At 39.3% G+C, this 26,768-nt stretch overlaps 1 protein-coding gene across 21 annotated transcripts in view; it reads left to right on the top strand.

Moving 5' to 3' along the window:
• The window catches only part of DLG2 (discs large MAGUK scaffold protein 2), a 1,065,252-nt gene that overhangs the window by 508,083 nt on the left and 530,401 nt on the right, over positions 1 to 26,768 (top strand). The window contains exon 1 of one of the 21 annotated variants that reach the window (XM_054813802.1): positions 24,536 to 24,845. The exons of 19 other annotated variants lie outside the window; for them this stretch is intronic. In XM_054813802.1, coding sequence (XP_054669777.1) covers positions 24,768 to 24,845 — 78 coding nt within the window. In that variant the 5' untranslated portion in view covers positions 24,536 to 24,767. Of the gene's footprint in view, positions 1 to 24,535; positions 24,846 to 26,768 lie in introns of those variants that run through there. One more of the 21 variants, XM_054813803.1, reaches the window with a different exon arrangement.

Here is a 26,768-nt window from a genome sequence, read left to right as displayed (position 1 = left end):
CTTCTGTGAATAATACTTGGTTCCACTTACAGTACTGTATAAATTCAAACTTCTTATATTTAGACTCAAAGGAAGTGACAAAATTTTTCTTTCTACATTTATAACATACCTTGTAATTAATTACAGAGGATGTAGAGATTATACTCTGACAAGTAATTTATAAAATGTCATTCACAAACTATTTGCCTCAGTCACCTTTTATAGAGTTTACCTTTCTAAATAATATCTTGTTTAAAAAAAATGAAATCCCTTGTATATGATAATAATTATTCATACCTGATCTGTCATGACATTTTGAATTAACCACAGTAAGGAATAAATTGAGAATCAGCCATGCAAACTATAACTCTTGTGAAGTGTAAGCAAGTCTTTTTGGAAGGGGGAAAAAAAATGGTCAAATAACAAGTGATGAAAGCATCTAACCCGAAGTGTTTAATATTATACTTTGTTGTAACTGTGTGCACACATAACTGTTACTGGGCACATCTCTCTTTTGGCAGAATCCCTGATTAAAGTCAGTGGGGAGTTCAGCCTGAATGGTGTGTTATTGTCCATTACCTGGAATATTGTCAAAACTGCATAAACACAATGTACCTTTTTAATTAGGCACCTGGTGTAAAAAGGGTTTCAAAGGGTGTTTTACTGATCTGCTTTAGAGTAAAAAAAAAAAAAAATTGTGGCACAAGAGATTTAACTATATGCACAGTATGTTTTGTTTAGCTACCTTTCATTTTGTGTGATAAGAAGGAAAAAGGTTCACAACTGGGCTGTCCTGTGGGAAAAGCTTTGGAGGATTCCAGTTCAGGGTGTTTTTTAAGATTTGTTTGATATGAATGATTTGAAAAAGGGATGAAGCACCTTATACTGTTCCAGCTGTGATTTCTTCAGCATTCTGCTCAGGTAGCATCCTGTGTTCTGTATATGACATTGCATATAACTTATTAAGAAATTCTAATGTATCATAATTTTCAGCTGAATGCACAATTTGATTTCCATCTTTCACACAGAGCTCCCTTCATTTTTTGCAAAGATTTCTATCTTATTTAACTTCCTTAGGAAGACTGAAAAGCAGTTGACAGTCATATTTATATATGTGTGAATGTATATGTTTATGTATTATATATTTGCAGAGAAGCCTATTTTTTTAAAAAAAAAATGAAGGGCTATATATGATTCTTAACTTCAGGCTTTTAAAATAATTCAGAGTTTTCTACTTATTACAGTGCAGTATGTGCTTCCTTCAGCTAAAACAGCTAGGCAGGTTTCTTCAGAGAGATATATAGAAAATATATTTTAACACAGTAACTACTGTAAGGTAGAAAGGAAAGTAATGGGTAACACCTGCAAGGTGCAGAGAGGGGTAGAAGTCTTTTAAAAAAAAACCTGAAAAGTAGATAAAATGAAAAGAGACTAGGACTGGAATTTGTAATAACACTGGGGAGAATATGAATAAATTATTGTGAAGATAAAGTAAGATATGAGGAAGAGAAGTGAGAAAACCAGAAGGAATAAAAAACTTGTGTTGTGCTGCCAGTTTTAGCTCCATTCTTCTTTACTCTTTCCTTCAAAAACTTTTTTCTAGTATAGTTTTGATTTCGAGACCTAAATGGGAAAAGTATGTCTTTTGAATCGACCTCTTAAATAGTATGAAGCAAAAAGGGAAATACTTGTACAATTCCAGCTGAAACACATCTTCATAATTCTCTTTTCCTTTCTTTTGGGGCATTATCTCATGAAGTATTTCATGCATATAATCATGAGGGCTACTCACAGTTCAGTGAGTTACGCTCACGTGTGCCTTTGCAGCAAAAGGGCTTCTTGTTCCAGGTGATACAGGGGAGAACCACGTCCTTATTTCCACAAACAATATTAACTGATTATTAAGTTTCAAAAAGTTTAATGATCTATCATATCTCTGAAGGCTGTGATAGATTAGTTTACCATTATAAATTTCATAAATTCCAGGACAGATGAAAGACCGTATAATTTGCTTTCTGTATCAGCTGCCAGGGAAAACTCTTCCTCAGTTGTAGATCTTCTTGTTCAATTATTGGAGTCCAAATGGACTTGCACAGGCATTTATTTGAAATTTATTCTGATCCTTTGACTCCTTCACCTAGGATGTTACTTTGTGGTAACTTGTTCACAGGTATTAGTCTCCTGGGTATTCTAGGTTAAATTTGTTGAGGAAAGCGAAGTGGACAAGAGATCCCCTGGATTACAACAGCAAAAGAATGGGAGGAACAGTCACCAGATGAGAAATAGAAGTTCAAGAAATAATAAATAAATACATTGAATAACTGCATTGATCCATTTTGCAAAATACTGCCCTAGTGTACTGCAGCTAAGGTTTTTTAAAAAAAATACATCAGGAATAAGACACTAGCTTGGGATCTTCAGAAGAGTTTTGCTGCTCTCTTTAAAAGTGAATTAGATTAAACCAGAGTGAAAGCACTCTCATAACTGCTAAGTTAGCTAAATCTGGATGCATAAATTTATGGACAGTTAATGAAACCATAAACCAGAAAATACACTTTCTGGCTAACTACTGGTGGCCATTAAAATGAATATGCTATATATCAGCTAATCGTCACACTTGATGCTAAGAATACTTTAAAAATAAAAAAAAGGTAGTTGATCTCACAACATCCCTACGTAACAACTACGTCTGATTACACCCTTCTACGGGTGAAATGAGAAACTGGAATAGGCACAGAGATCATAAGTGATTGGTTAATGCTCATGGTGAAAATGGGGAACAGAGTTGCGTAACTTCTTGACCACACCTTGGCTGGCCGTTACACTGGTCATGCAAATAGTACACAGATTTGAAAACAGCACCGTACAAAGGTTATTCTCTAACACAATCATATTAGAATAATGACTGCAACCTTCGATTAGGGTAAATCCATTCTCCCTCTTTCAGAGCAGAATGAGAGTCAAGCACAGTAAAAAGCTCATTGATTCAATATCTCTGAGACACACACTGACGGGGGATATACAAACCTCAGCGAAGGATTTCTCTCTTTTGGAACAACTGGTTTTAAAAGATGGTGTTTCTAATATAGATGTTTATTAAGAAAAGCATATTTGCAATTCTAGTGTCATTTTATGTTGTAATTTAAGGATTAAACCAAATTTTTTTTCTTAGCGTTGTCTGTTTCCCCTGTGAAAGAACAACTGATGCAGCGTATCCAGATTAAAATCGATTAACAATTCTGTGAATTTTGCCCAGCAGCTATGATCGTTGGTTGCCCTAGCAACTTGGTAGATTAAATCATAAGCTAAAATCCAGGGGGTTCAATTAAAAATTCTTGTTGAAATTCAAATTCTTTTGAGGGTGAAATGACCAGTGATTCAATATGCACTTGAGAATTCTCAGGGTTGGCTCTTTTTGCTTCAGTGTCATTTATTAGAAATGAAACATAAATCTAATATTCAGGAAATATTTACCTATTGCAATTTACTATTGGTGCTGATGCATTAGGAATAATGCAGGTTTGTGGCTTTGTTACATAGCAAGGCACAGGCTAAACTTTATCTTATCCTATTCGCTAGGTTATTTTTCCTGTGTTTGCTACTGACCAGAATTTATGTTAACATTGGACCTACATATAATTTAAGGAGCAATATTAGTTAATTTACCTTTGATTTATTATGCGAGGACTTTAATTCTGAAATGTGCTCGTAAAAGGCTTTGGTTTGTTGAACGTTGAAACTATCTACTGTCCAGTTTGTGGCTGCAGAGCAGAGCCAAGGTTCTGTGTTCTGTTCCTCCAGCTCCAGTTGGAATATTTTCAGTAATTCCTGGGTAAATATCAGGGACTATTCACCTCCTTTTGACCATACTGATCTTTCTGCTACTGATTTTCTTGCAGCTGTATTGCCTTTCAGTTCTTCTACTTCTTTTTCTAGTGCCCTGATGACCATTTCTTTGGGTAGATGCACTTTCCCTACAACGCTGTTGAGGGAAATCAAGTTGAGTCATGTTCAGTTCATCGTCCATCATCCTTTCTCAGAAATGTCTTTGCCTCACAAAATAACCTCCAGGTATTCTTATATGGTGCCAAAAAGTATCAAGGCCAAACCATTAACATGTTGATGCTAACCTTGCACAACTCTTGCTTTTTGTTCTCCCCTTTGCACAAAATGAGAAAGAGATTAGTAGATTAGTGCTTTCTATCTTCACTTGCCCTAATGAAAAGCTTTCTTCCCTACCTATCTTTCATTGCTGGGTCCTGGGTCTCACCAAAGACAGGCTACCTGCTCAAACACTAAACATATTCCCCCCCACACAAGGGAATTCAGAAGCCATTTTAAGCAACATTTTGTGTTTTCTTACTTTATCCTCCTTAAACAGTTAGCAACTCCTTTTCATAGAATCATATAATCACAGAATGGTTGGGTTGGAAGGGACCTCAAAGCCCATCTAGTTCCAACCCCCTGCCATGGGCAGGGACACCCTCCACTAGACCAGGTTGCCCAAAGCCTCATCCAGCCTGGCCTTGAACACTTCCAGGGAGGGGGCCTCCAAATATATAGTGCTCAATTTTTTCCTCAATATATAGTGCTGAACTTCCTTACAAAGATGAAACAATGAAGATGAGAGGAGAGGAGGTGCTTCTTTTGAAAGAAGAAAATTAAGTTAAATAAACAGCAATAAATAGAGTGAAAGGTAAATGTTGCTGTAATGTTGCAGACACTGAGAGAAAAACAGTGTCTGCCACTTACGGTGGTAACAGGGGAAGCCACCCCTTTCAGGCTCTGTTTAAGTTCCTTCATTGCATTTTGGGTTTTGGTGCCTATCCTACATGTTAGCAAATCTACAGAAAAGCGACTGAACAGCTATTCTGAAATTATATCTGTCTCATTTGTGCTGAATACTGGTGGATTTCATAGATAAAAATGATAGTAATCAGAGAAAGGAAAGTTGATATAAAATTTAATATATTGTATAGATAAACCACCATGACTTGGCAGCTGAATATAAAGACAAATCTGAACTCCTTTGGGCCCTCTGTCAGCAAGAAATCTTTGCAGCTATATTTTATTCCAAAAATTATCCCTTGAAACCTTTTTAATAATTCCAGCAGTTATAACAAATTATGTTAAATTACAGAGTATGCCTACAGCACGATCCTAGAAGCCTCAAAATTCTGAATCTAGTTTAGGACATAAAAGTGTAGCTCTGGGAGAAAAAAAGTATAGAATAAAGTATAGGAATTAAAGTGTAGTAAGATGACTAGATGACTAGAAGATAGTTCTTTCATATGTGCCAAGTAGTCTTTTTTTTTTTTTTTTTAGCATGCTAAAACCTTTGTATATGTTTTGGCTGGGAGAGAGGAACTTTCTGATCATTAAAAGCTAATTAATGAAGTTTAGTGAAAATGCAAGTTCTGCTACCCCTTTTTCTGGAAAGTACTTCCTGGCTTTTCAGTGTCAGTTTTATAATCAACATGTACTTGCAATTTGAGAAACTCGTTATTTTGTTTTATTTAATGTTTATGATGGGGTTTGCAATTCCGGCACAGAAATCTGTGCAGAAGTTTCCCCAATAACTGCACTGAAATACAGCTTTGCTAGATTTTGCTGCTGGTGTTGGTGAGAAAGCTGTTCTGTTGCTGTGGTATTTACAGAGCTGTTCTGCAGTCCTACACCATTCTCAGATGCCTTTCTTTCATTTTAAACTCTTCATTCTGGAATCACAAGTGCAAAACTCATACTGGCTTCACCTGTGCTCTACATTCCTTTCTTAATTTTGATTACTAATTTAAAATTAATCAACTGGGAGTAGGCCCAATGAGAACTTTGGTGATGCATGAATGGGTCTCTTCCTTAGTTTCCTTATCCTAAAATTAAAAAAAGAAACGGCTAAAGAGAAAAGGTGGAGGAGGTTTACAAATAACCTTGTATATATTCTTGGACATTTAAACAAATTACTATGCATTTATATATTATGCCTTTCAGTTGTAATGAATAGGATAGACTCTTACCTTTCTTTAATTGTATTCACCCATAAAACAATTTTAATCTGCATACTTTGAAAGGCTGTGGAGAGATCAGTATTATCATTGTCTTCTGATTTTGTGAAACAAAGGCATGGAGAGGGGAAGGGAATGGCCAGGACTTGCACAACAACTTCAGGTCCTAGCCAGCAGCTATGCCCAATTTCCCGAGTCCCTTTCAGTGCCCTATCAATGCTGCCCCATCACTAATATTCCGTGTTGTGCATAACAAAAGGATCTTTTCGTTCCAAAGTTAATTGTTTGCAACGAGTAGGAGATGCTTTAATAGGACAGCAGGACTTCAGACATGAAGCAGTCATGTTACCAGGTGTTGATGGAAAATCCTCTATCCTAGCAATAGGGATTACGTATTGTCAGAGCCCCTAGTTTAGAAGATTGTGTAATTTCCAAGGCAGACATTTTTGAAATCATGTATACAAAGCGCATGCATTCTTCTAATGCCCCTTTAAATGTAGATCTCAAAAGGACAAAAAAATCAAAAACTTCTTGTGTACTGACACCAGCAAGGGAGGTATGTGATGGATTGTAGTATTAAATACTTTCTGCTGTGCGTGAGGATTTAAATGAGGGTTCCGTTAGTAGACTGATGAATTGCTCGGCTCTTCAGCTTGCCTGGAGAAGTAGCTGGGTAATGGTCATCCAAATTATAACAGAATATATAGCTAGCTGAGGTAGAACCAAGTAGTTTTTCATTCTGTGTGCTATTTTGCCAACCCATAAAAAAACTTCTAAGCCAAGAAAGCATCATTTAAAAACCTGCGTGTAGACTGTAAGATCTATTGGCCAGGCCCTCGTAAGGAGACGTGCTGATGGAGAGAGATTGCTCTTTAAGACAGCTCTCAATGAGAAAGGTGCTAGGAGGAGAGGAGAGTGGGTTTGCGTCACGCTGTGGACTCTAACAGATAGCTTCCCAACTGCCTAGCGCAAGCAGAGCAACTGCTGGCATGTAGCGTGTAGTGAAGACGGATACGTACCACACTGCCTGGCAAGCATACAAGCAAATAATTGTATCAGCAAGCCAGAAACACAATTTTGATCTCTAAAGCATGGAGGTAAATGAGGAAATAATTTTAGTTTTTATCTAGGCTGACCTAAAAGGTTAGTTCGGTAAATTTTCTCCATTTTCTATACCCTGTCTAGCTACAGGGTTTTTAGATATAAATAAAAGACTCAGAAACTCTTTTATTGAAATTACTGTATCAGAGAAAAATGTTTGGTTTTGGATGCTTGCTTTCAATTCTGTTCACAGAATTGAGATCAGACTGACACATTTTTTTCCTGTCAAATCTTTCTCTGATTTCTGGCATAACTTCTAGCATTAATGCATAATAAATTCCTGCCTTTTGCATCTTTCAGATCAAGTTTGCATTTTAATACTAAAATCAGGGTGTGAGTTAATAAAGTGCAGTGGCATCCAACTTAACTATTTCATTGCCTTCTGTAGATGCTTCTATTGAAAAATGTCAGGCATTAAAATAATATAAATCAATGCTAATAACCTTCACTAAGATATCCTTAATATACCCTTTAAGGTAACATAACATCACCAAGTCTAACACGGCAGAAAAATGTAGTCTGAAGTCTTGCTGCTGTGTTAACTCCACTTATTCAGAGTGCATGTGTGAAATGAATGTTAATATTGGAAATACATTTGGTATTGGCATGTTTTACAAATCTTTCCTTGCAGCATACAGGAGAAAGCTCTATGGGCATTATTCAGCTTAGTGGGGAAAAAAAAAAGTCGTATGAAATTTTAAAGTGATACATTTGGGGATGGTAGAGTAGTCCGGCAGCACATTCATCTTTACAAGGGTTATCTGTCCCTGGTGGAAAATGCATGATAAGGTGCCATCCTTTTAAATCTCCTGGAAACGTATGGACAGGAAGGATGGTGAATGTTTAAACTCGCAAGTTTTTTGTAGAACTTTAATTCCTAAATATTGTGTCCAAGGACTAACTTTAAATAGGTCTGTCCCTAGGTATTGTCAAGTAATACCTTCAAATATGTGATTACACTTGCAGCCAGGGACTCTGGCTAAGAAATCAAATATGCTATCTGAAACAAACTGTAGGCATGACTTGCTGTCACAATAAAGAAGGGTTATATTGCTGGTCCTGTATAAGAAAAGCTATTTTTCTTAAATAGTCACTGGAAAGTCCAGCAGAATTCCAAATAAAGTTGTTGGAAGAGGATATGCATGTGGGGTGCATGGACCCGTAGTATGAATGTATACTTTGACTTTTAAAAAGATACTTGCGTATAATTAAAGTACGCTGGCATGATCCGATGCCTCTCGTCACTTAAACGAGCATGTGTGTCTGGGGAAGACAAACCCAAATATTTTCATTTCATCTTTTTAGAAAGCCAGTGGAAATAGAAGTCAAAAAAGCATACTGAGATTAAGATGCCTTTGAATGCCACCAATCTTATTAAATCAAATGTTCTCCTGAGTGTCCTTCTTAACAATCATAATTAATTGTACAGAAGGCATATCATTACATGTTCCCGTCTGTCAACTCATGAAAAAACCACAAGTGGACATTTTCTGTTCATTAGCATAGGATGTTTACGAACAGTAAGTCACAGTGTGATTTACCTGGGTTTTAGACATCTAGAAGTCAGGTATCTCAGTCTAAGCTTGACCTCACACGTCCCATGATAGTCAGTGGCAAAAAGTAGGCACGTTGTGTTGCCAGTTTTGCGTGCCAGTTAGGCTGAGATTATGTGAGAAGTGATGAAACACTCTCAGCAGTCCCAGCAGCTCTGCACTGGCAGGAGACAGGGCTTGGAGTGAAGCTCATAGGTGCTGATGGATTTTTTGGGATGATGCGGCCCACATCAGGTCCCAAACTGGCAATTAGGAAGGCTGTGCTGCAGGACGTAGCGTTTGGAAGGAGTTGACTGCTTTTGAAGCAAAACAGGGTTTCATTATGCAGGGAGCAACAGCACCTGAAAAAAGCTTGATCTAGGGGTAAATTGTGCAATTTATGCCAGCTAATGGCTTTGCAAATATTTCTGAAAATTATTTTGCAGCTACAGCTTAAGATCTGTACTATGTAATACTGAGATCATTTGAATAACTGTAAAGATACCCAGGCACCGTCTAATTTAAGCCAAATAAGAGCTATTCTGGCTTCTCCTTTCGAAAACAAAGCAGACAACAACAGAAAACAAGTAGCAGCTCTCTGGTCACGGCAATTTTCCTGGTATCATCCGTGAGCGGCAGCTCCACCATAGTGCATGAACAGCAACCGCAGAGCGGGAGGTGCTGACCTTCCCAAATAATTACGAGGTTTTTACAGAAGGGAGAGATCAGGAAATGTGCCTATAGCGATGCCAGCATAACATACAAGCCTGACATCGCTCTGTTTGGAAGTGGTGCCAAACTGCCCAACCGTTGGTAAAACTAGTTTCTTTTTCTACACCATGCTGCATCTGTGTTTCTCTACGTGTGTGTGATTCAGCAGCTGACCAGGCATAGTACTGGAGGAATCTCTATAATCAAAACATTTAAAAATGGTAATATTGATTTACCAGGTACAAAAAGTTTTTAACTTATTTCTGGCCGGTTTGGGTTGGTGATTTTTGTTGGGGATTTTAGGTGGGTTTTCTTCTGTCAGCTTTTTGGCTTTAGCCCAGGTAAAATATGGGTCAGTTGTGTTTCAGTTTCTATATTTGCACATATTCTGCTTTATTCATAGCATTTTCCTTTGAGAGGAGAAGTAGGAAAATATACTCTAAGCAGTCAATAATAAAAATATACTATCAAAGCAAAGGAATGTCCCCTCATCTGTTCTTGGATTAATCTTTTATGTCATGGCAAAGAAATTTTGAAGCAAGACTCTCTCTGGTTCCTGCGTCATAGACATAAAAGGTTCTCTCATAAAGTGAAAACCTCTGAGGTAGAATGAGATGCTTAAAAAACACTTGAAGAGTGACAGATTTTTTAATGAATTATGGATGTGGTATTGATCTTTATTTTCTTAAACAGCTTAGGGGTTTTTTGGAGAAGTTCTGTTGCATTTCAGAAAGTTGCCAAATTTCTACTTCACAAAATAAATTATTGGTTAAGTCTTACAGGGTGGGAGTACAGGCAAAGGAGTTGGGGAATAAAGGTGACGAGAGCAGGTTGAAAGGAATGACGCCACGTCCAGTTTGTACCAAGCAGAAAGACATTAGAAATGAAAAATAAAGTTGGTTTTGCATGGAAGGGTTTGACAGAGAATTAATACCCCTCAGCCTATCTGTGTAGAAAGCTACGTACTGTGTTTCATACAGCTAATATGTCGCCTGTGACCCTAATAACAGAAGAGAAAAGAAGAGAGAAACACAGCGAATGAACGTGGATGCTCTCCTAGAGATGCTCTGGATTAATGGAGTTCAATGACTGGGGACAACTGCTCATATTATAGCGGTGCTGGTTAGCAGAATAATGTTCTGGTGTGAAACACAGTGGAAAATAGTAACAATCTATAATGTGAATTGAAAGGTTAAGAAAATAGCAGTGAGATGGAGAAGGAAATAAAGTCACAGTAGTTTGAGACCCTGTCTACAGTCGGAGCTTTTGCAGAGCGCGGGTATACAGAAAATGCTCTGGGTTTCAGTATTCAGCATTTTCTGAGTGACTGCCAGATATAGATTTCCTTTAAAAAAATAATTAAAAAATCCCACTTATGCATCATTCTCTAAGACTACAAAGTGGTACCATTGTGTCCGGAGTACAGAACCAGCAGCCTCTTGGAAAACTTCAAATATTTTTGAGCTTTTATAAAATGATTCAAGTTATTGTCCAGACTGACACCTTGTATTGCTCACACTTTATTCGGCAATGCTGTGGGAAAGGTCATGACATCTATCTTGCTCAGTAACTTAGAAAATAAAGTGACTCACAACTGCATATCTGACACACCCCAGTCTTTGGCCTCCTCTCTTTCCCCTCCTGCTGCCCCAGTTATCTTGCCAGACTGTCTGTAAATGTGTCTTGGAGACAGATTACTGGTACATGTTGGCTCAGCTATTTTACCCTCATATTCTTCAAATCTTTTTGTCTGAGGATGGGTATATTCACTCCTGAATGTTGCCAAATATAAGCATTTGAGAAGTTGATAAAAGATCTGGGCTAGTTACGCACGAGGCTATTTGTTCAATACAACATTTTAGTCACTAAATCACACACACGTAAATAAGCATAAATCCATAAATTGCCTAGGCATCTGGGACAGGCAAGCCACTTACATTTCTGATTCCCAAAGCAAAATTGATATTTATTAATCAACCTGTCTGCCTCTATAATAAACTCCTGTAGCTCTCAGTGTGCGGCCTCATAAAATGTTTTGTAAAAATATGCTCCTCCCTAAGAGATTTAGACCAGCTGTTAAGCAAGCCAGCTGAACAGTTCTGCTCAGTTGCAGTCTAATTAGAGTTATGCACATTACGGAATTTTTGCTTTTCAAATCATGTAGATACGATGCTTCAGTTCACATTAAAGATGTGATGTAGAGTCTGTGTTGTCTCTCCAGAAACGTTCTATCATACGTGTGGATTAAAATTTGGACTTTTAAAAAATAATACTAATGTATGTCATAACACAGATGTGGAAAATTATTTAATCACAAAAAATATGTGAGTGTTCATAGGAAAAAAGGTGTCATTCAGATTATCTAATACCACGGGCTATGCTCACAGCTGAGCAAAGGATAAATTGCTAGTTCTTGCATAGCTTCTTCTCTTCGTGTAGGATAAATTACATCAGAGTTAAGTGCCAGAATCAGTATTTATTTATAAATGAATTCAGGGCTTTTATGGTTGTCAATTTTTATTTTCATTGACCTGTGGTACACTTCTAAAGTACTTTCCCATGTATCGAGAAGCCTAATTAAGTGAAAGCCATTGCTTTTTGTAGCTTTCTGAAGTACTTTAGCCTTTCTGCTTTTTAAAGAAATGCGGTTGGATGAATCAAATGTGTGTGAATTTGCAGCCTATAGTTTGACCTTTCTTCCCCGCTGAAGAATTCTTTGTAAATTATTTGGCTGGTGATGACAATAGCTAGATATATTTTAAATGCCTAAATCATTTAGGCAACATTTAGTTTTTTACCGTTGTATCCAATCCTGTCTGGAACGTGGAAAGAGTCAGACTCCCTGTGCCAGGTGAATATGCAGTCTTTTATAAATTCTTGTATAGTGCCTAAAACTCTGAAATACACTTAAGCAGAAGAACGGAGGCTCTGCCAGACTCAAACGAGAGTTAAAAAATGCCGTTCATTAGGCAAAACTCTCATGTAAATTAGTGGAAGAAGAGAATTTAACTCTTAGGAATTACAAAAAGGTTTGTTTGTTGGTCTGTTTGTTTGAAGTGAAACATCCTACAGACCATCCTAGGTATAACTATATCCATCCTACGTATAACTCTGTCTATTTCTTGAAATTATTACTGGAAAAATTGTAGTGCATAATATCAATCAAGTACAACTATTACAGTAGCGAAAACCGCCTTAAGAACATACTGAATTTAAAATAACGTTATATATTGTGATGGTGGTTTAGAGTCACATTTTACTTACAATCCTGATTTTAAAACTTGCCCAGGAAGGACACATAAGTAAAACAGTTATTAAAAATGATATTCAGTAAAGTTTTAAGACTCTATTGGTTGTTCTGACTAGAGCTTATCAGTGCACATAAAGCAAACAGCCCAGATGTTTAAAGGTAACTCAGATTGCAGTATATCACATTTAACAGCCTCCCTCAGACTATGCATAGGAGAGCATTGTGGGAAATTCCCTCATTTTCTGAAGGCCAGAACTTTGCAAGTAGTTTGCAATTCATTTTGTTATCTTGGTCTTTCAAAGGGTATACAACTTCTTGTGATTTTGGAACAGTTTCAGCTTAAGTGACTTTGTTTACATATATTTCAAGCATTGTTTGAAATTGCTTTTTTTTTTTCCCCAATCTCTTGAATTTGCATTTGTCATGAGTTTGCCTTGCCACTACACCATGTTCAGGCTTGCGTAACTAAAAACGCAGGTCTTTCTCAGCAAGGCACATTGCACATTCCTAAATGTACAGCTGTGGAGGCTGAAACCTAGGCTATGTGCCCTGTCCTAGAAACTGCTGAAATCGTGACTTAGGAGGTACTGTCTGGTATTCCGTCTCTCTTCACATGGGCAAAGAAATGTGAGATTTAACATGTAGCGTTTATCTGTGATATATTGCTTGGGATGTGCGCTGGGCATGCGATCGAAGCCAAAGGATTAGTATGCTCTTTCACACGCTTGTTCTGGTGGAAGGCCCATAGGTAGGACTAGCCATGTTTTGTTTCTGAGCTGTTGCCTTGAACTGTCCTGAGGTAATGCATTCACATAACACATTTGTGTTGTCATGTTATGCCCTGAGCTCTTGAACGGTGATTTATTGTTCATAATAGATGAGAGAATCAAAAGGTATATTGCTTTAGTCTTCTTCAGACCGTGACCATCTGAGACTGGAAGATTATGCTGTCTGCTTATCTCATCTTTAAATCACAACAAATTACCAATATATTTGTGTAACGCAGCTGCAATCTGCCATCTTTTTGTTGCCTTCCTACCACACCACTGTAGGCAGAGTATGGCTTCTCAGGTGAGTGAGTATTACTTAATCTGTTATTTTTAAGGAACTACAAAAGCATAAATGCCTGTAATTTCCTTTAAGGGGGAGACTCAAAAGCAAGAAATAGACATGTCAGAGGGCATTTTAGCAAAACAGTTTTGGCAGTGGGATATGCTTAACTGATTAAAGTAATGACTGTGGGAGTGTCAGGCATGCTAGTGCGAGGTAGGCAGGCAACTGGAAGCACTCCCCTTATTATCTGTTCATGTGGGGCTTGCTGGAATAAGGATCTGATCTGAACCAGAGCTGGGGCTCACCATAACCCAACTGCTCTCATTAAGTACAAGACTGGTAGGTTGTGACAACCAGCAGTACCTGGGAGCCTGAGCCTGCCGGGATAAGGCAGTCCTTGGAAGTCCGGGCCCTTTTATCACTTTTACCTTCACTGAACCTTTCCAGACTCTGAATGGCGAAGAGGAGGAAAGCGAAGAGAACAGATTGTTTCTCTTAGGATCAGAGTTCCCCTCCAATGCTGGGAATGGGATTTTGGCACATTGCTCATTATTTAATGTTCTTGGCTGAGAGCAGGAAGCATTTTAGAGCTTTTGGTTCAGTTCACTATCTAGCTGGCTCCCCTAGAGCCATATAACAAATAACTAGAGTCCTTGGAGATACTTGTTCTAGTGCATCACTATGTGGAGGGCAAAGATGAGTTGTGAAAATCTGGGTATATTAAATCTTTTATGTGTTTAGCTGTGGGGAGCAGTGCAGAAACAGTCCTTTGTTCAACTTTCTTTCTGCTTCTGGGAGGTCTAGACATGAAATATGGTGCTTAGCAGTATACACGAAACATGAGAAGCAGTTAATTGCTTGCTTTTGTGGTAATTTCTCTCCTTATGATGCTTTTATAAAAGTTCACATAAGTTCATTCTAGCATCTTCATGGCATCTGGGTGACATGTGAGAAGATGACCAATGTGCCTGGCTTGGCAAAAATCAATTTGCAGAAAGATGTGGGAGAATCTTTTAGGCTGCTAGATGTATGAATCAAAAGAAAGTATTTCCAGTGAGATGTGCAGAACAGAAACTTTAAAAATATCTGTTGACTGGGATCCCAAGGGAAAGTTAAATGTAAATGTAATTTAGACAGCAGTATTGACAGCCCTGGAGAAGGCTGAAATGTTCTGATTTTTGATGAAAAAGAAAGATAAATATTTTGACAATTTTAAGGAACACTTTCTCAATTTTCTACTGGTTAGAGAGCTCAAAAAGTTTCTGTTTTCTTGAAACACTCAGATTAAATTTAAAAACTTCAAAGTGTTTGAAAAGATGCTATTTTTTATTGTTGTCCCAAAAAGCTATAACAATTTTTATGGATTTTTTTTGATCAGCTCTAGTCCGTCTGTTATGAAAGTATATCCCACTAGCCATATGCTGCCTCAATTCTTCCTCTGGTTTTCAAAGTGCCAAAATCCTCTGCAATGAAAAATTTCCCTCCACAGCTGTGTTTCTCACACTTGTCCTAAGGAATGGGAATAAAATGGACTGGGGTTGCACTCAAACGGTATTGACTGAGAAAGCATGATGTAACAAATTTTCTCTTATCCTGTCTTAGTATATATTTAATTAATTAATTGAAATGTGTTTTAGACAGGTAAACATTTTATAATTTAATATTTGCTATATATTTTTTTACTTCTGAAGTTCTTCTCATAGGTGTAAGAAGACTAACTTCTTGTCCTTGACCTCCTATTCCTTTACAGTTCTTTTCTCTTTCTGGTCGAAATGGGTATAACACCACCCTTTATTACTGTTAGTGCTAAAATGGACCTTTTCATGTGTCACATTACAATGAAGCATTTGTGTAATCAGTTTTGTTACGGACTTGCACAGACCTTTCAGGAGAATTCTGTAAGGTTCTGTATTAACCAGTGTGGGGGTAGATGCTCTCTTTTTCTATAATGCTTTCTATCATATTACTTCACATTTGTTAATACTTTTATCTTTAGACTGTCCCAGTGCGGTAGAACATTATTCTTTTCATTTGAAGAGTGAGCAGCTGGCTGCAAAGAATAATTAAGCTCATGCAGAAGAATTGTAGCAGAATTAAGGGAGGAAACCTGGTGCCTGCTCTGCTGTGCTTTGGGCTGTCCCCTCTCTGCTCTGCTTGAGCAACAGAAAGGTGGTCAGTCAGTTCCAGAAGCATGGAGACCTCGTCCTTGTCTCTGCCCATAGGAAGCAAGAATTGCAGCCAGTCCTGGGTAAAGACTTATTCTTTACCCATCATACTTAGTAGTAAACCATCTTATATTTGGAGGGACCTTTTCCTCCATAATTCTTCTCTTCCGCATTTCAGCAATAATGCATTGCTTTTTTAAACCTGTGATCAGCACCTAAAGTGTTCAGCAATGTTGTTCTTAGTGATTTGCCTCTGCAATGACCCAACTTCCCAACTGATACTGAACTGTAGGGCCTCTCCCCATGAGCTGTGAGGATCTGAGGTCAAGCCTGAGGTAAAGAGCAAGACCTGAAATGAAAAGGTGGCAGAGGGTGTTCTCTCTTGTATTCGTTTGTTCTCCGCATGTTGGTTACATTCTTTATCAAGCATTAAAAACCCAAGTGGGAGCCCCTGGAGGGGAGGGGTGACAGGGGCTATTCAGGTGGGCGATGGCCCAGCCAGCAGCAGAATATGGCTGGAGAGAGTCACAGCTGGGAGTGGGGAACCACTGCTTTGGCAGAGGCTCGGGGGAGTGACCAAAGGCAGCCCAGCCTCTGAGATGACAGAGCGGTGACCGTGGGCTGTCTGGACTCTACAGCTCAGGAACGTGCTGAGTGGGCTCAGTCCATGCTCAATGCACGTGCCTTGCCTGCAAGGAGGTGGTGGCATGACGTTAGTTTATGGCTATCCTATTTGATCTCATCACTTGTAATTCTTTAATGTTTCATAGTTCAATGAAACCTGCCTTATTGTGCATGAGGGTTTTCTGGAGAGCTTGGATAAGGCCAAGGGCTAGGCACATTCACCTCAAACCGGTAACTGACACTGGGTCAAAGGAGTCCATATGTTTCACTCATACTGTGCCTATAACTTGTGGTGATTCTGCTTAAGCTGACTTTTTAATTTTGCTCTTGGGGCTGATAAAGCAAAAGTGAGATTTAAGGAGGGTTTTGAAAGAGAAGGCAGCTTGCAATTAGCCAGGAATAAAATAATATTTATGATAGGATGATATATATTCCCATGCTTGTGGCTGCAACTGGATTTGGGGGTTCTTTTGTGATTAGCAATGAGATGAGCAGCTCATTAAAGGCTGCCTCACTTCCTGTTGTTAAAAAAAAAGATCATATGGGAAGGATATACCACAGTGGTCTCTGTGGGTAGGTAAATGGACGTTGCTAGCCCTCCTTCTCCTTGCCTGCTCTGGACAGACAGAAAGCTGTGCATGGCACAGGACTGAGCTATGGAGACTTCATGCCACCTCTACTTGGCTTTGGCCATAGCAAACCTGCAGCCATGCGCTGGGGAAGTGGAGATTTTGGGCTCCCAGGCAGCGCGCAGATTCTCCCATTTCCTCCATGGCTGTTACTAAGTTACTTCTTTGTGCCTTCATCCCTTCCTGAAACAGAGATATATTCCACCATCACACAGAGTTCTTTGTAAGTACAAAGAAAACAAAGGTACTTAAATGCTACAGGATGGGAGACATACACACAGTGCTGTAATGTAAGTGTTTCTACGCTGGATTCAGTTTTGTTCAGGATTATATTTGGCAAGTCCCTTGCAAAATGCACTGGTGACACACATAAGCACTGCTTGCAATGTGTGGTTCCTCCTTTCTTTTTCCCTCCCCAAGGATAAATTTTGTAGTTTATATTATTTCCTGTGGGAGTACTTGCCATGCAAATACATCACTGTACTACATACGCCATGCTTTGATTTGATTTGATAGAAGAATCTGAGCAGCATTATGGCACATCTGAGGATTTTATGCACCATTTTGGTTGTGATTTCTTAACATAGCAGGAAGAAACTTAAAAATTTCTATCAGAAAGGTGAAGGAGGAAGCAATTTTTGCTGAACTAGGGACAAAGACAAGAACAAAGCGACATTTTTCCAGTTGTTTTTTTTTTTTTTTTGAGGCTGCTAATGGTTGTTATATTACTTGTGTGACTCACTAAAGTTTCCTATGCACCAGCAGAAACTAGAGGGGAAAATCAATTTCTAAAATCAAAATTAAGTACCATAATTAGGTTTGTCTCCATTCCAAGGCTTAACAAATAAAAGATGAAAAAGAACTGCCTAAATTTAAAACATTGTCTCTTATGCCATTATATAGTAAAATGCTAGAATACATCCCAGTGGCAGGGATGTGCTGAGTCTCGGTGCTTAGCATAGGGCTTATTTCATTTGCATTTCTTGTGCTTCCACAGTTAAAGCTCTATTTCATGAAGTTATGTAGCACAACACCTCATCCTCTCTTCTCTTGACTTCTTGTGCCACACATAGCAGGTTGAGTGTCATCTACCACATCAAATAATAGAAGAGTAGAAAAACAGAAGTGATAATTGCATGGCAGAGGGCAGGTACACAATTTTGGGGGCTTCACACTTGAAGGAGGAAATGCTTCAATTTTATTACTTTACTGCTCTGAAGTCCTGTGACATTGTGGATGAAATTCTTCATGCCCTCTGCTAGAAGACAGTCCTGCCATACATCAGAAAAGGTGACAGAGGAGATGTCTCAAAGCAGTATCTTGTGTTTTAAGGGGAAATTAGACCTGGGGAAACCTTGTAATGTCACAACAGGTTTTCTGAAAGCATAATGTCTAAAGAGAAAAGATTTGCCACCAGTAATATTAAGGGAGTAGAAAAATTAAAATTGGAAAAGAAACATCTGTCATTCTTAATATACAGCAATTCATTTTCACTCCATTTTTAGGTTTTTATCCCATCTTCCTTCATCTTCTACTTCTTTTCATTTTTGTCTTTTTTCTTCTTCCCTTCTCTGCAACATTTCTTTGACAGGATACTAGGTGATTCTCAGAATCACTACGCTCTATTCCAGCCATTGACTTAGATGCTCCAAGGAAGCATTTATCTTTTAAGCAATCCAGGTTTCCTCATCTATAAAATTCAGGCCTAAATGAGAAAATTTTAAAATTTTGATTATGAAAAAAAATGTTATGAAACATCATAACTGGTAGAAAATGTCATAAGTAGAAACTTAAGTACTCAGCACTGGTGAGGCTGCACCTCGAGTACTGTGTTTGGGTTTGGGACCCTCACTCCAAGAAAGACATTGAGGTGCTGGAGCGTGTCCAGAGAAGGGCTGTGGTGGGTTGACCCTGGCTGAGGGCCAGGTGCCCACCAGAGCCGCTCTCTCACTCCCCTCATTCACTAAACAGGGGAGAAAAAGTACAACGAAAAGCTTGTGGGTCGAGATAAGGACAGGGAGAGATCACTCACCAATTATCGTCACGAGCAAAACAGACTGAACTTAGAGAGGGAATTCATCTAATTTATTACTAAGCAAAACAGAGTAGAGGAATGAGAAATAAAATCAAATCTTAAAACACCTCCCCCCACCCCTCCCATCTTCCCGGGCTCAACTTCACTCCCGGCTTTAACCTCCTCCCCCCTCAGCGGCACAGGGGGACGGGGAATGGGGGTTATGGTCAGTTCATCTCACAGTGTTTCTGCCGCTTCTTCATCCTCAGGGGGAGGACTCCTCTCATCGTTCCCCTGCTCCAGCATGGAGTCCCTCTCATGGGAGACAGTCCTTCATGAACTTCTCCAACGTGAGTCTCTCCCACAGGCTACAGTCCTTCACGAACTGCTCCAGCGTGGTCTCTTCCATGGGGTGCAGACCTTCAGGAGCAAGCTGCTCCAGGGTGGGGTCCCCCACGAGGTCACAAGTCCTGCCAGCAAACCTGCCCTGGCATGGGCTCCCCTCTTCACGGGTCCCCCGGTCCGGCCAGGAACTTGCTCCAGCGTGGGCTTCCCATGGGCCACAGCCTCCTTCAGGTGCCTCCACCTGCTCCGGCATGGGGTCCTCCACAGGCTGCAGGTGGAATCTCTACACCCCTCATCCTTCCTCCATGGGCTGCAGGGGGACAGCCTGCTTCACCATGGTCTTCACCACGGGCTGCAGGGGCATCTCTGCTCTGGTGTCTGGAGCACCTCCTCCCCCTCCATCTGCACTGACCTTGGTGTCTGCAGAGTTTCTTACATCTTCTCACTCCTCTCTCCGGCCGCAAAAGCTCTCCCGAACTGTTTTTTCCCTTCTTAAATATGTTATCACAGAGGTGCTGATTGGCTTGGCCTTGGCCAGCGGCGGACTCATCTTGGAGCCGGCTGGCATTGGCTCTGTCAGACACAGGGGAAGCTTCTAGCAGCTTCTCACAGAAGCCACCCCTGTAGCCCCCCCGCTACCAAAACCTTGCCACACAAACCCAACACAAGGGCAAAGAAGCTGGTGAAGGGTCTGGAGCACAAGTCTGATGAGGAGCGGCTGAGGGAACTGGGGGTATTCAGCCTGGAGAAAAGGAGACTGAGGGGAGACCTTCTTGCTCTCTACAACTACCTGAAAGGAGGTTGTAGCCAGGTGGGTGTTGGTCTCTTCTCCCAAGTAATGAATGATAGGACAAGAGGAGATGGCCTCAGGTTGTGCCAGGGGAGGTTTAGGTTCGATATTAGGAAAAACTTCTTCACTGAAAGGTTTGTCGATCACTGGAACAGGCTGCCCAGGGCAGTGGTTGAGTCACCATCCCTGGAAGTATTTAAAAGACGTGTAGACGTGGTGCTTAGGGACATGGCTTAGTGGTGGACTAGGTTAATAGTGGCAGTGTTAGGTTAATGCTTGGACTCTATGATTTTAAGGGTCTCTTCTAATCTAGATGATACTATGATTCTGTTCTGTGACAATCTTTCATCTGTATTGTAACTGCAACAGAGTGGGTTCTGCCCTGGCCAAAAGAGAAGTCAGAATGGGTTTTGGTGGTGCCAAGTGGGGTAACTACCCCTTTTGTAAGAGTGGCCAGGGGTTTCCTATGAGACTACTGCCTGTTGCAATAGGAGGAGGAGGATTTGTCCATTTGCCTCTGTTTATAGCAAAGAATGAAAAATCAGGTCCTTAGAAAACCTTGGGACTTTCATCTACTTTAACCACTTTAAGGTCTGAATGCCTAAAATTTATATCTTCTGGATGGTATAGCAGAAATTAAGGTTCCTGTCTTTCCTAGTATTCTGGTCATTAGATAACATGTCTTGGCATCATGTAACTGTGTAAGGTAATTAGTTGCGTTGGGGATGGGAAATGATTGCTTGTACAGTCAGCCAAATCAATATCTGTTGTTGCCTGGTACTAAAAAAAAAAAGCTAGCTACCCTAGCTTCACATCATCAGCTCTGTTCCTGTACCCACAGCTGTGCCAAGTGTTAACATTTAAACCTTGAAGCAAAGTGATTGTTTTAAATCCTTGGTGTTCCATTTTTAACTTGTTCCGTCTCCTGCCCATTTCACTGGAAACAGAGTTCTGCAAACCCTGAATGACTAATCTTTTCATCTGTCTTCCTATTCTTACAAGAAAGGCATTATTTATGGCTGAACTGTATTTGTATTTTAAATGGCCCTGTCATCACATTTTATGACTACTGTGTGTATATATTCAGATAGAGGTAGGAGAGAAACAGAATCTACAGCTCACATCTATCTTCACCACAGGTGTGTGAGGGGGAGGTTGACACCCCACGTGTGCGCTGTGAGAAGTTATCCCTTAACAAGAGAAGATTAATGCCCTGTCTAAAGCTAAGCTGTACTTCTTCCCATGTGCTGCTTAAGTAAAACACAATGTTAAAATTGAAAGAGGAGGCTGACCGTCAGAAATACTGGTGATACTCAGTGCATACAAACAGTTGGCAAGGTGTTTGAAACGACCATCTGCTTCGGTACTGAGCATCAATTGTCGTTGCTTGCAATGTTGGGGAGCCGTGTCATAAAAATAACAGGATTCAACACCGCAGTTGCTTTATGCTTATACCCGTGCGTCCATTTGTGGTAAGACCAATTCTTCTCATAGAGCCACAAGAATGCAGTTTAATGTATACTGTAGATGTGGTTTGGTTTACTGAAATCCACCCATTCATTTGCAGCATGAAGCCCCTTGTAAAATTTGCTCTTAACTGATTATCTCCTGTCTGCGATAATATTGCTGCTCAATTGCATGCATCTCTCTGCCCTTGTAATGTAGCACTTCAGTGAGCAAGCTAAAGTACGTATTACTCCTGTGAGCAGACAGCAGCTGGGAGCTCCAGTTCTTCTAAAGCAGCTCGACTTGTAGCACTTCTGTAAAATGCAGGCTTCGTTATGGTTACCGTGAAATATTAATAATCATAAAATCACTGGGTACCAGTACAGACCTAATAAACCTGTTATTGACAATGTATGGCAGACTGCTGCGTGATGGAGCTGTAAGAGAACGGCTTGTAGGCTGGCCATTGCTGTATTGTAGGGTTTGGATTGATCTGCAAATGCATGCAAAGAGTTAAAATGCATTTCTGATTAGAATCAGAATTAGGTATTTGGCAAGATGTATTCTTCCTGATCTAACATTTTCAGTGGGTGGAGAAAATTACCTCCCTATTGCTTTGTCATTATTCCTTAAATGAGAATGTATTCTATTTTTTTTTTCCTTTAAGTGGGATGAATTGTGGCTTTTTATTGCTCCCTATTTTTCCTGAATAAATAGTTCAGTAAAGCTGCTAATGTTGATGATAGAAGTCATAAAAAGGGGGTTTTATTGTTTAATGAGTGTTTCCTTCGATTTTCTCAGCAGCTCAATATACATAAGATTATACAAATAGTTGCTTGAGAGAATGTACCCTTTTTTAGTTGTAGTGCAATGATTTCAAATTATACTTATTCTCTTCATAAAAGCATGGGAGCAGAGTGGGAGAGGTGTTCTACTGTTTATGCATATAATATGTAAAATTTTTTTTCCTCTTCTTTTTACTGTAACATTTATACTGTTGCTTAAGCTGCGTAATGATGTTGCTTCTCCTTTTCTGCATTTTTGTTTTCCCATCCATGTTTCCTTACAGTGAAATCCCAGCTAGAAACAAGATCTTTGATTTCTTCCTAAATTTTTCAGGCCATCTTTCTTCCTTCTCCTCCCTTCCCTGGATTATAGGGCAGTCTGTCATCCCATAAATGCGGACAGTGGTGTGAGTCTGCTATGTGGTGTAATAAAGGTTTTTGCACCTTAGAGAATCCATCTTAGCAACAGCCCAGAGTTCAGAGAGTTGGAGTGGGGTTATGGACAGATAGCTCTTCTATATCAGTCATGCTCCAGAGACGACGTGGTTTTACTCTGTCTTGTGGTCTTGTAACCTTCTGACTGACAGGATTAACTAAATGTCTGAGTTGGAAGTAAACTAGAGATTATTCCCAAGTATTTTGTCAGAAGGTTTTAGATATCAAGCAAAAAAGCAAACACATACTTTGGAGTTTCCTTGACAAAAAATATCGCTATCTAAGAATTTCAATTTAGTTAATCAACTTACCATTTTAAAATGTGTTGAGCGAATTCTTTGAACTCTTTATAATCTTAACGGTATTGAGCAGTACATGCCTTCAGGCTCAAAGCTTGGGCAATGCCATCCAGCTCCACTGACTTGGATGGTCTGTGTAAGTTTTAAGTGGGAGTGGACTGTTTCCCCTTCTGAATTCATGCACGATGGAGAAAATAGTTTCAGCCTTTCTCTGAAAATCTTGGGGCAGAAAAAGTGTTTCCTTGGCCCCAAGAGCCCTATGCTAGATTGCTAAGACCGTATTTCCTTTGCCATGCATCTATTAATTTTGATTTGCTCTTTACCAGAGAATAGCAGAGCAGAAATTATTCCTGCGTGTGTGCATCCCAACTGCGACCCTGCACACGGAACGGCAGTGGTTCCCTCACGTGTTGGTATCTCCACAACTGTAGGTGGAAGGGCAAGGGGCAGGATTTGCCCGATAATGCAAAGTACTATCAGATACAATACGTAGCGATAAACCCCGTCAGTCTACAGCTTTGATACTGCCTCTGGCTGGGAGGAACATCTGGTTAGTCATATGTTTGGAGCCAAAAGGGTATGTTTCTGCTTATTGTTTAGAGATTATAACTGGAGAGAGGTGCAGGGGTTAAAGCTGAAGTATGTGACAAAAGGAAAATGGTACATGGCTGTTTCACTGCAAAAATAGGTGTTCATAAGCACTTCTCAACTCCCAATGTAAAATAACTTGCAATTAAAGGAAGAGAAAAAAGCAAGCTTAGGTAGGGCAGAAGTTAAAGATTAATTTGAAAAAAAAAAAAAGTCATTTTTCTATTTCATGGAGCCATTATCAAAGAAAAACAGAAGTCCTTGAGTGAGTCTTAAATCCTTCAGCAAAGCATGTATGACATCAGCAAGTGAACGGAACAGCTATGATGTCTTTCATCTGAAACTGAAACTGGGTAACAAAAATATCTTTGACTAGATCCCAAACCACTAGAACAAAACAAAATCCATTTTCCTTTCGTATTTTTATTGCACTGAAACACGTAAAACACCTGTTCCTTCACCTTAACAGTTAATACACATTTCTATTTTTGGCACTTCGGTCCCCCTTTCCTTTCCTGCAGTGCCGTGTAGCTCATATCTGAACTGCTGCTGCTTCTGTTGCATGCTGGCAAATTGAAGAGAACCAAGGAGTTAAATTTCCGAACAGGAGAAGAGGAGGTGAGCTGTCTGCTACAGTAGTTTACTGCAGCTTCCTTTCATACTGACACATATGTAGTTTGTGGTGACAGTGCTAAAGAACTGCAGACAGGCACTTAGCAGACTGGATGTGAGCTGGATGCAAAGATGCCTCACCCTGGACTTCCTGCTGGCAGTATGTAAATACACCTGCAGACTGGCCACACTGGGTGGTTTGTTGGTTTGGTTTGTGTTGGGTTTTTTGTTGTTGGCTTTTTGTTTTGTTTTTTTTTTCCAGAAGACAGTATGAGAGGACCTGACAAAGCAACAGCATAGTTGAGAGATCTTAACCTGCATTAGATTTGTATATCTCAGTTGTGGGGGAAGTTTTTTGGTATTTTTTTCGTGTGCTGCATATTCAGACTGAAATCTTCATCACTACAATGTTTGCCTCTATCTGGTATGCCAAGAAGCTGGGACGCAGGTTTGTGCATAACGCCAGGAAAGCAAAAACAGAGAAGGTATGTTCCTAGTGGGAATATAAAGCCTTATGTCTCATGCAAGCTGCCTGCTGGCATCCTGTTGTGTGTCTGGTTAGCTTTTTTTAATACCCTGAAAAACGACCTATTGCTATTCATGATTTCACGCAAGAATCCTTGAATACTTTGCATATTAGTTATTAAATACCGGGGAGAAGATCCTTTCAAAAGTCTTTAAGCCTTCTTTTATTTATTTTGTTGCAAGATAAACAGCTGTACATCTGGTATGTTGTGTGTTAAGGGAGCACTCCAGTGAACTTGTTGCTGTGCTGCATTATTTTTACTAGTACAATATTAGGCTCTTAAACAACCGTTGCTTGTTTGCTGCTCGTGTATTTTTCCTAGTGTGGGACCAATGAGAATGTAATAACATGTTAAGCATTTATAATGTTTGGGAATTTCGTTTCACGATACTTGTTGAAACTGTGCTGCAGCACGGATCCCTTTTATTTAAAAAGATATAGCTATGTAAAAATGGTCAGTACTATCTTTCAGTATTTTTCATCTCATAAAATTTAGCTATGTTTAACCAGCTGTTTTCTGCAAGTCCTTGTAGGTAAGATTCTTCTGCCTTCTTTCTCCACGAGCGAAACTTAAATTGTTTCAGAATTTGCAGCAATGATGATTGGGGGATATCAAGGCAATTGCCTTTTGTTCTAAATATAGAAAGCATTTAGTTAGTAGACCTGCATTCCAGTTTTGTCTAAATTAACACACAAACCATTTTCAAAATAGGACTAATTCCTCTTTTAGAAACTCAGCATTAGATCGGGGGAAAAAAAACTTCAATGTAATGTTATAAAGTTACCTCATTAGTCTGGTAATGATGGTTTCCTCTTTTCGTTGCTGTCTTTGATGTAGTCAAAGAATTTATAAATGGGTTGCTTTATTATTTCTTTGATATGTCTTATGCTATGTAATACAGCCACCAATCCACTAAGTAATTACCCATTGCCTGAATTCCTCTGTAACTGGAAAAGCTCTTCACCTTGAGAAAATTTTTAGCAAAAATACATTGTATTTATGGTTGGGGAGGGGAGAATGGGCAGAGATTTGCTTTTTCTGTAAAACATTCCCAGTGGTTAAAAAGGTGCTATGTGGTAATTCTGAAATTTAAACATCCAAGCCATTGGGAAGTTATCCAAATCACAGTGATTTCTGTATTTCATGTCGTATGCATAAGGGAAAATAGAAATGCAGATAGCTATACATGGGTCTGTCAAACTTTCTTTGTCTGTAATCCTATTTCAGCAAAGAGGGCATCACATAAACTCTCCTGCTGTTTGCGTGTTGCTATGGGAGGAAAAAAAGTTGCAGACTGGATCTTCGATAGTCCTGAGGGGCTCCCTCCAGAGGAACATTCGCTCTCAGGCTTCCGCCAGGATGACAGAGGCAGGATGAGTGGACACGTTCCAGTCCTGACACAGTGGGGCTCACTCAGCAGCTTTAAAAACAGATTTAGTATGGGTGGTTTAAAGCGTGTGTGTGTATAGATTATTCCAATAACCTTGAAAAATTTCATGAAACAGTGCCAGAGTATTCACTAAGAAAATATATTCCTCTCTATAGACTCTTGCAAGAGAGACTAAAAGAATGCTTTAACAATTTTGGCTCTTTTTCTCTTTGTCTTAAGGTATTTGAAATATTTCTCTATAAATCTATTATAATACTACTTATTCGGCTCTGTAGGACTTTCAAAATAATCAAGACAATTCAGGTCCGTGCTACTCAAGCTTTGAAGCCATACCTCATAATTTTTAGATAAAAGCTTTTTTTGAACGTTTCTTGAGCATGTTATTAGCATATTTGCAAGGGAATTTTATTTTTGCTAGAAGACAGTAAGTATGCAAGAAAACATCCTGTAAAATGTTTACTTACTCTCTTATATCAAAAATAAAATTTCTT

Source organism: Grus americana, chromosome 1 (assembly GCF_028858705.1).
Source record: "Grus americana isolate bGruAme1 chromosome 1, bGruAme1.mat, whole genome shotgun sequence".
NCBI classification, from domain to species: Eukaryota; Metazoa; Chordata; class Aves; order Gruiformes; family Gruidae; genus Grus; species Grus americana.
The sequence above is the reverse complement of the archived record's forward strand: the minus strand, read 5'-3'. Positions and strand labels throughout refer to the sequence as shown.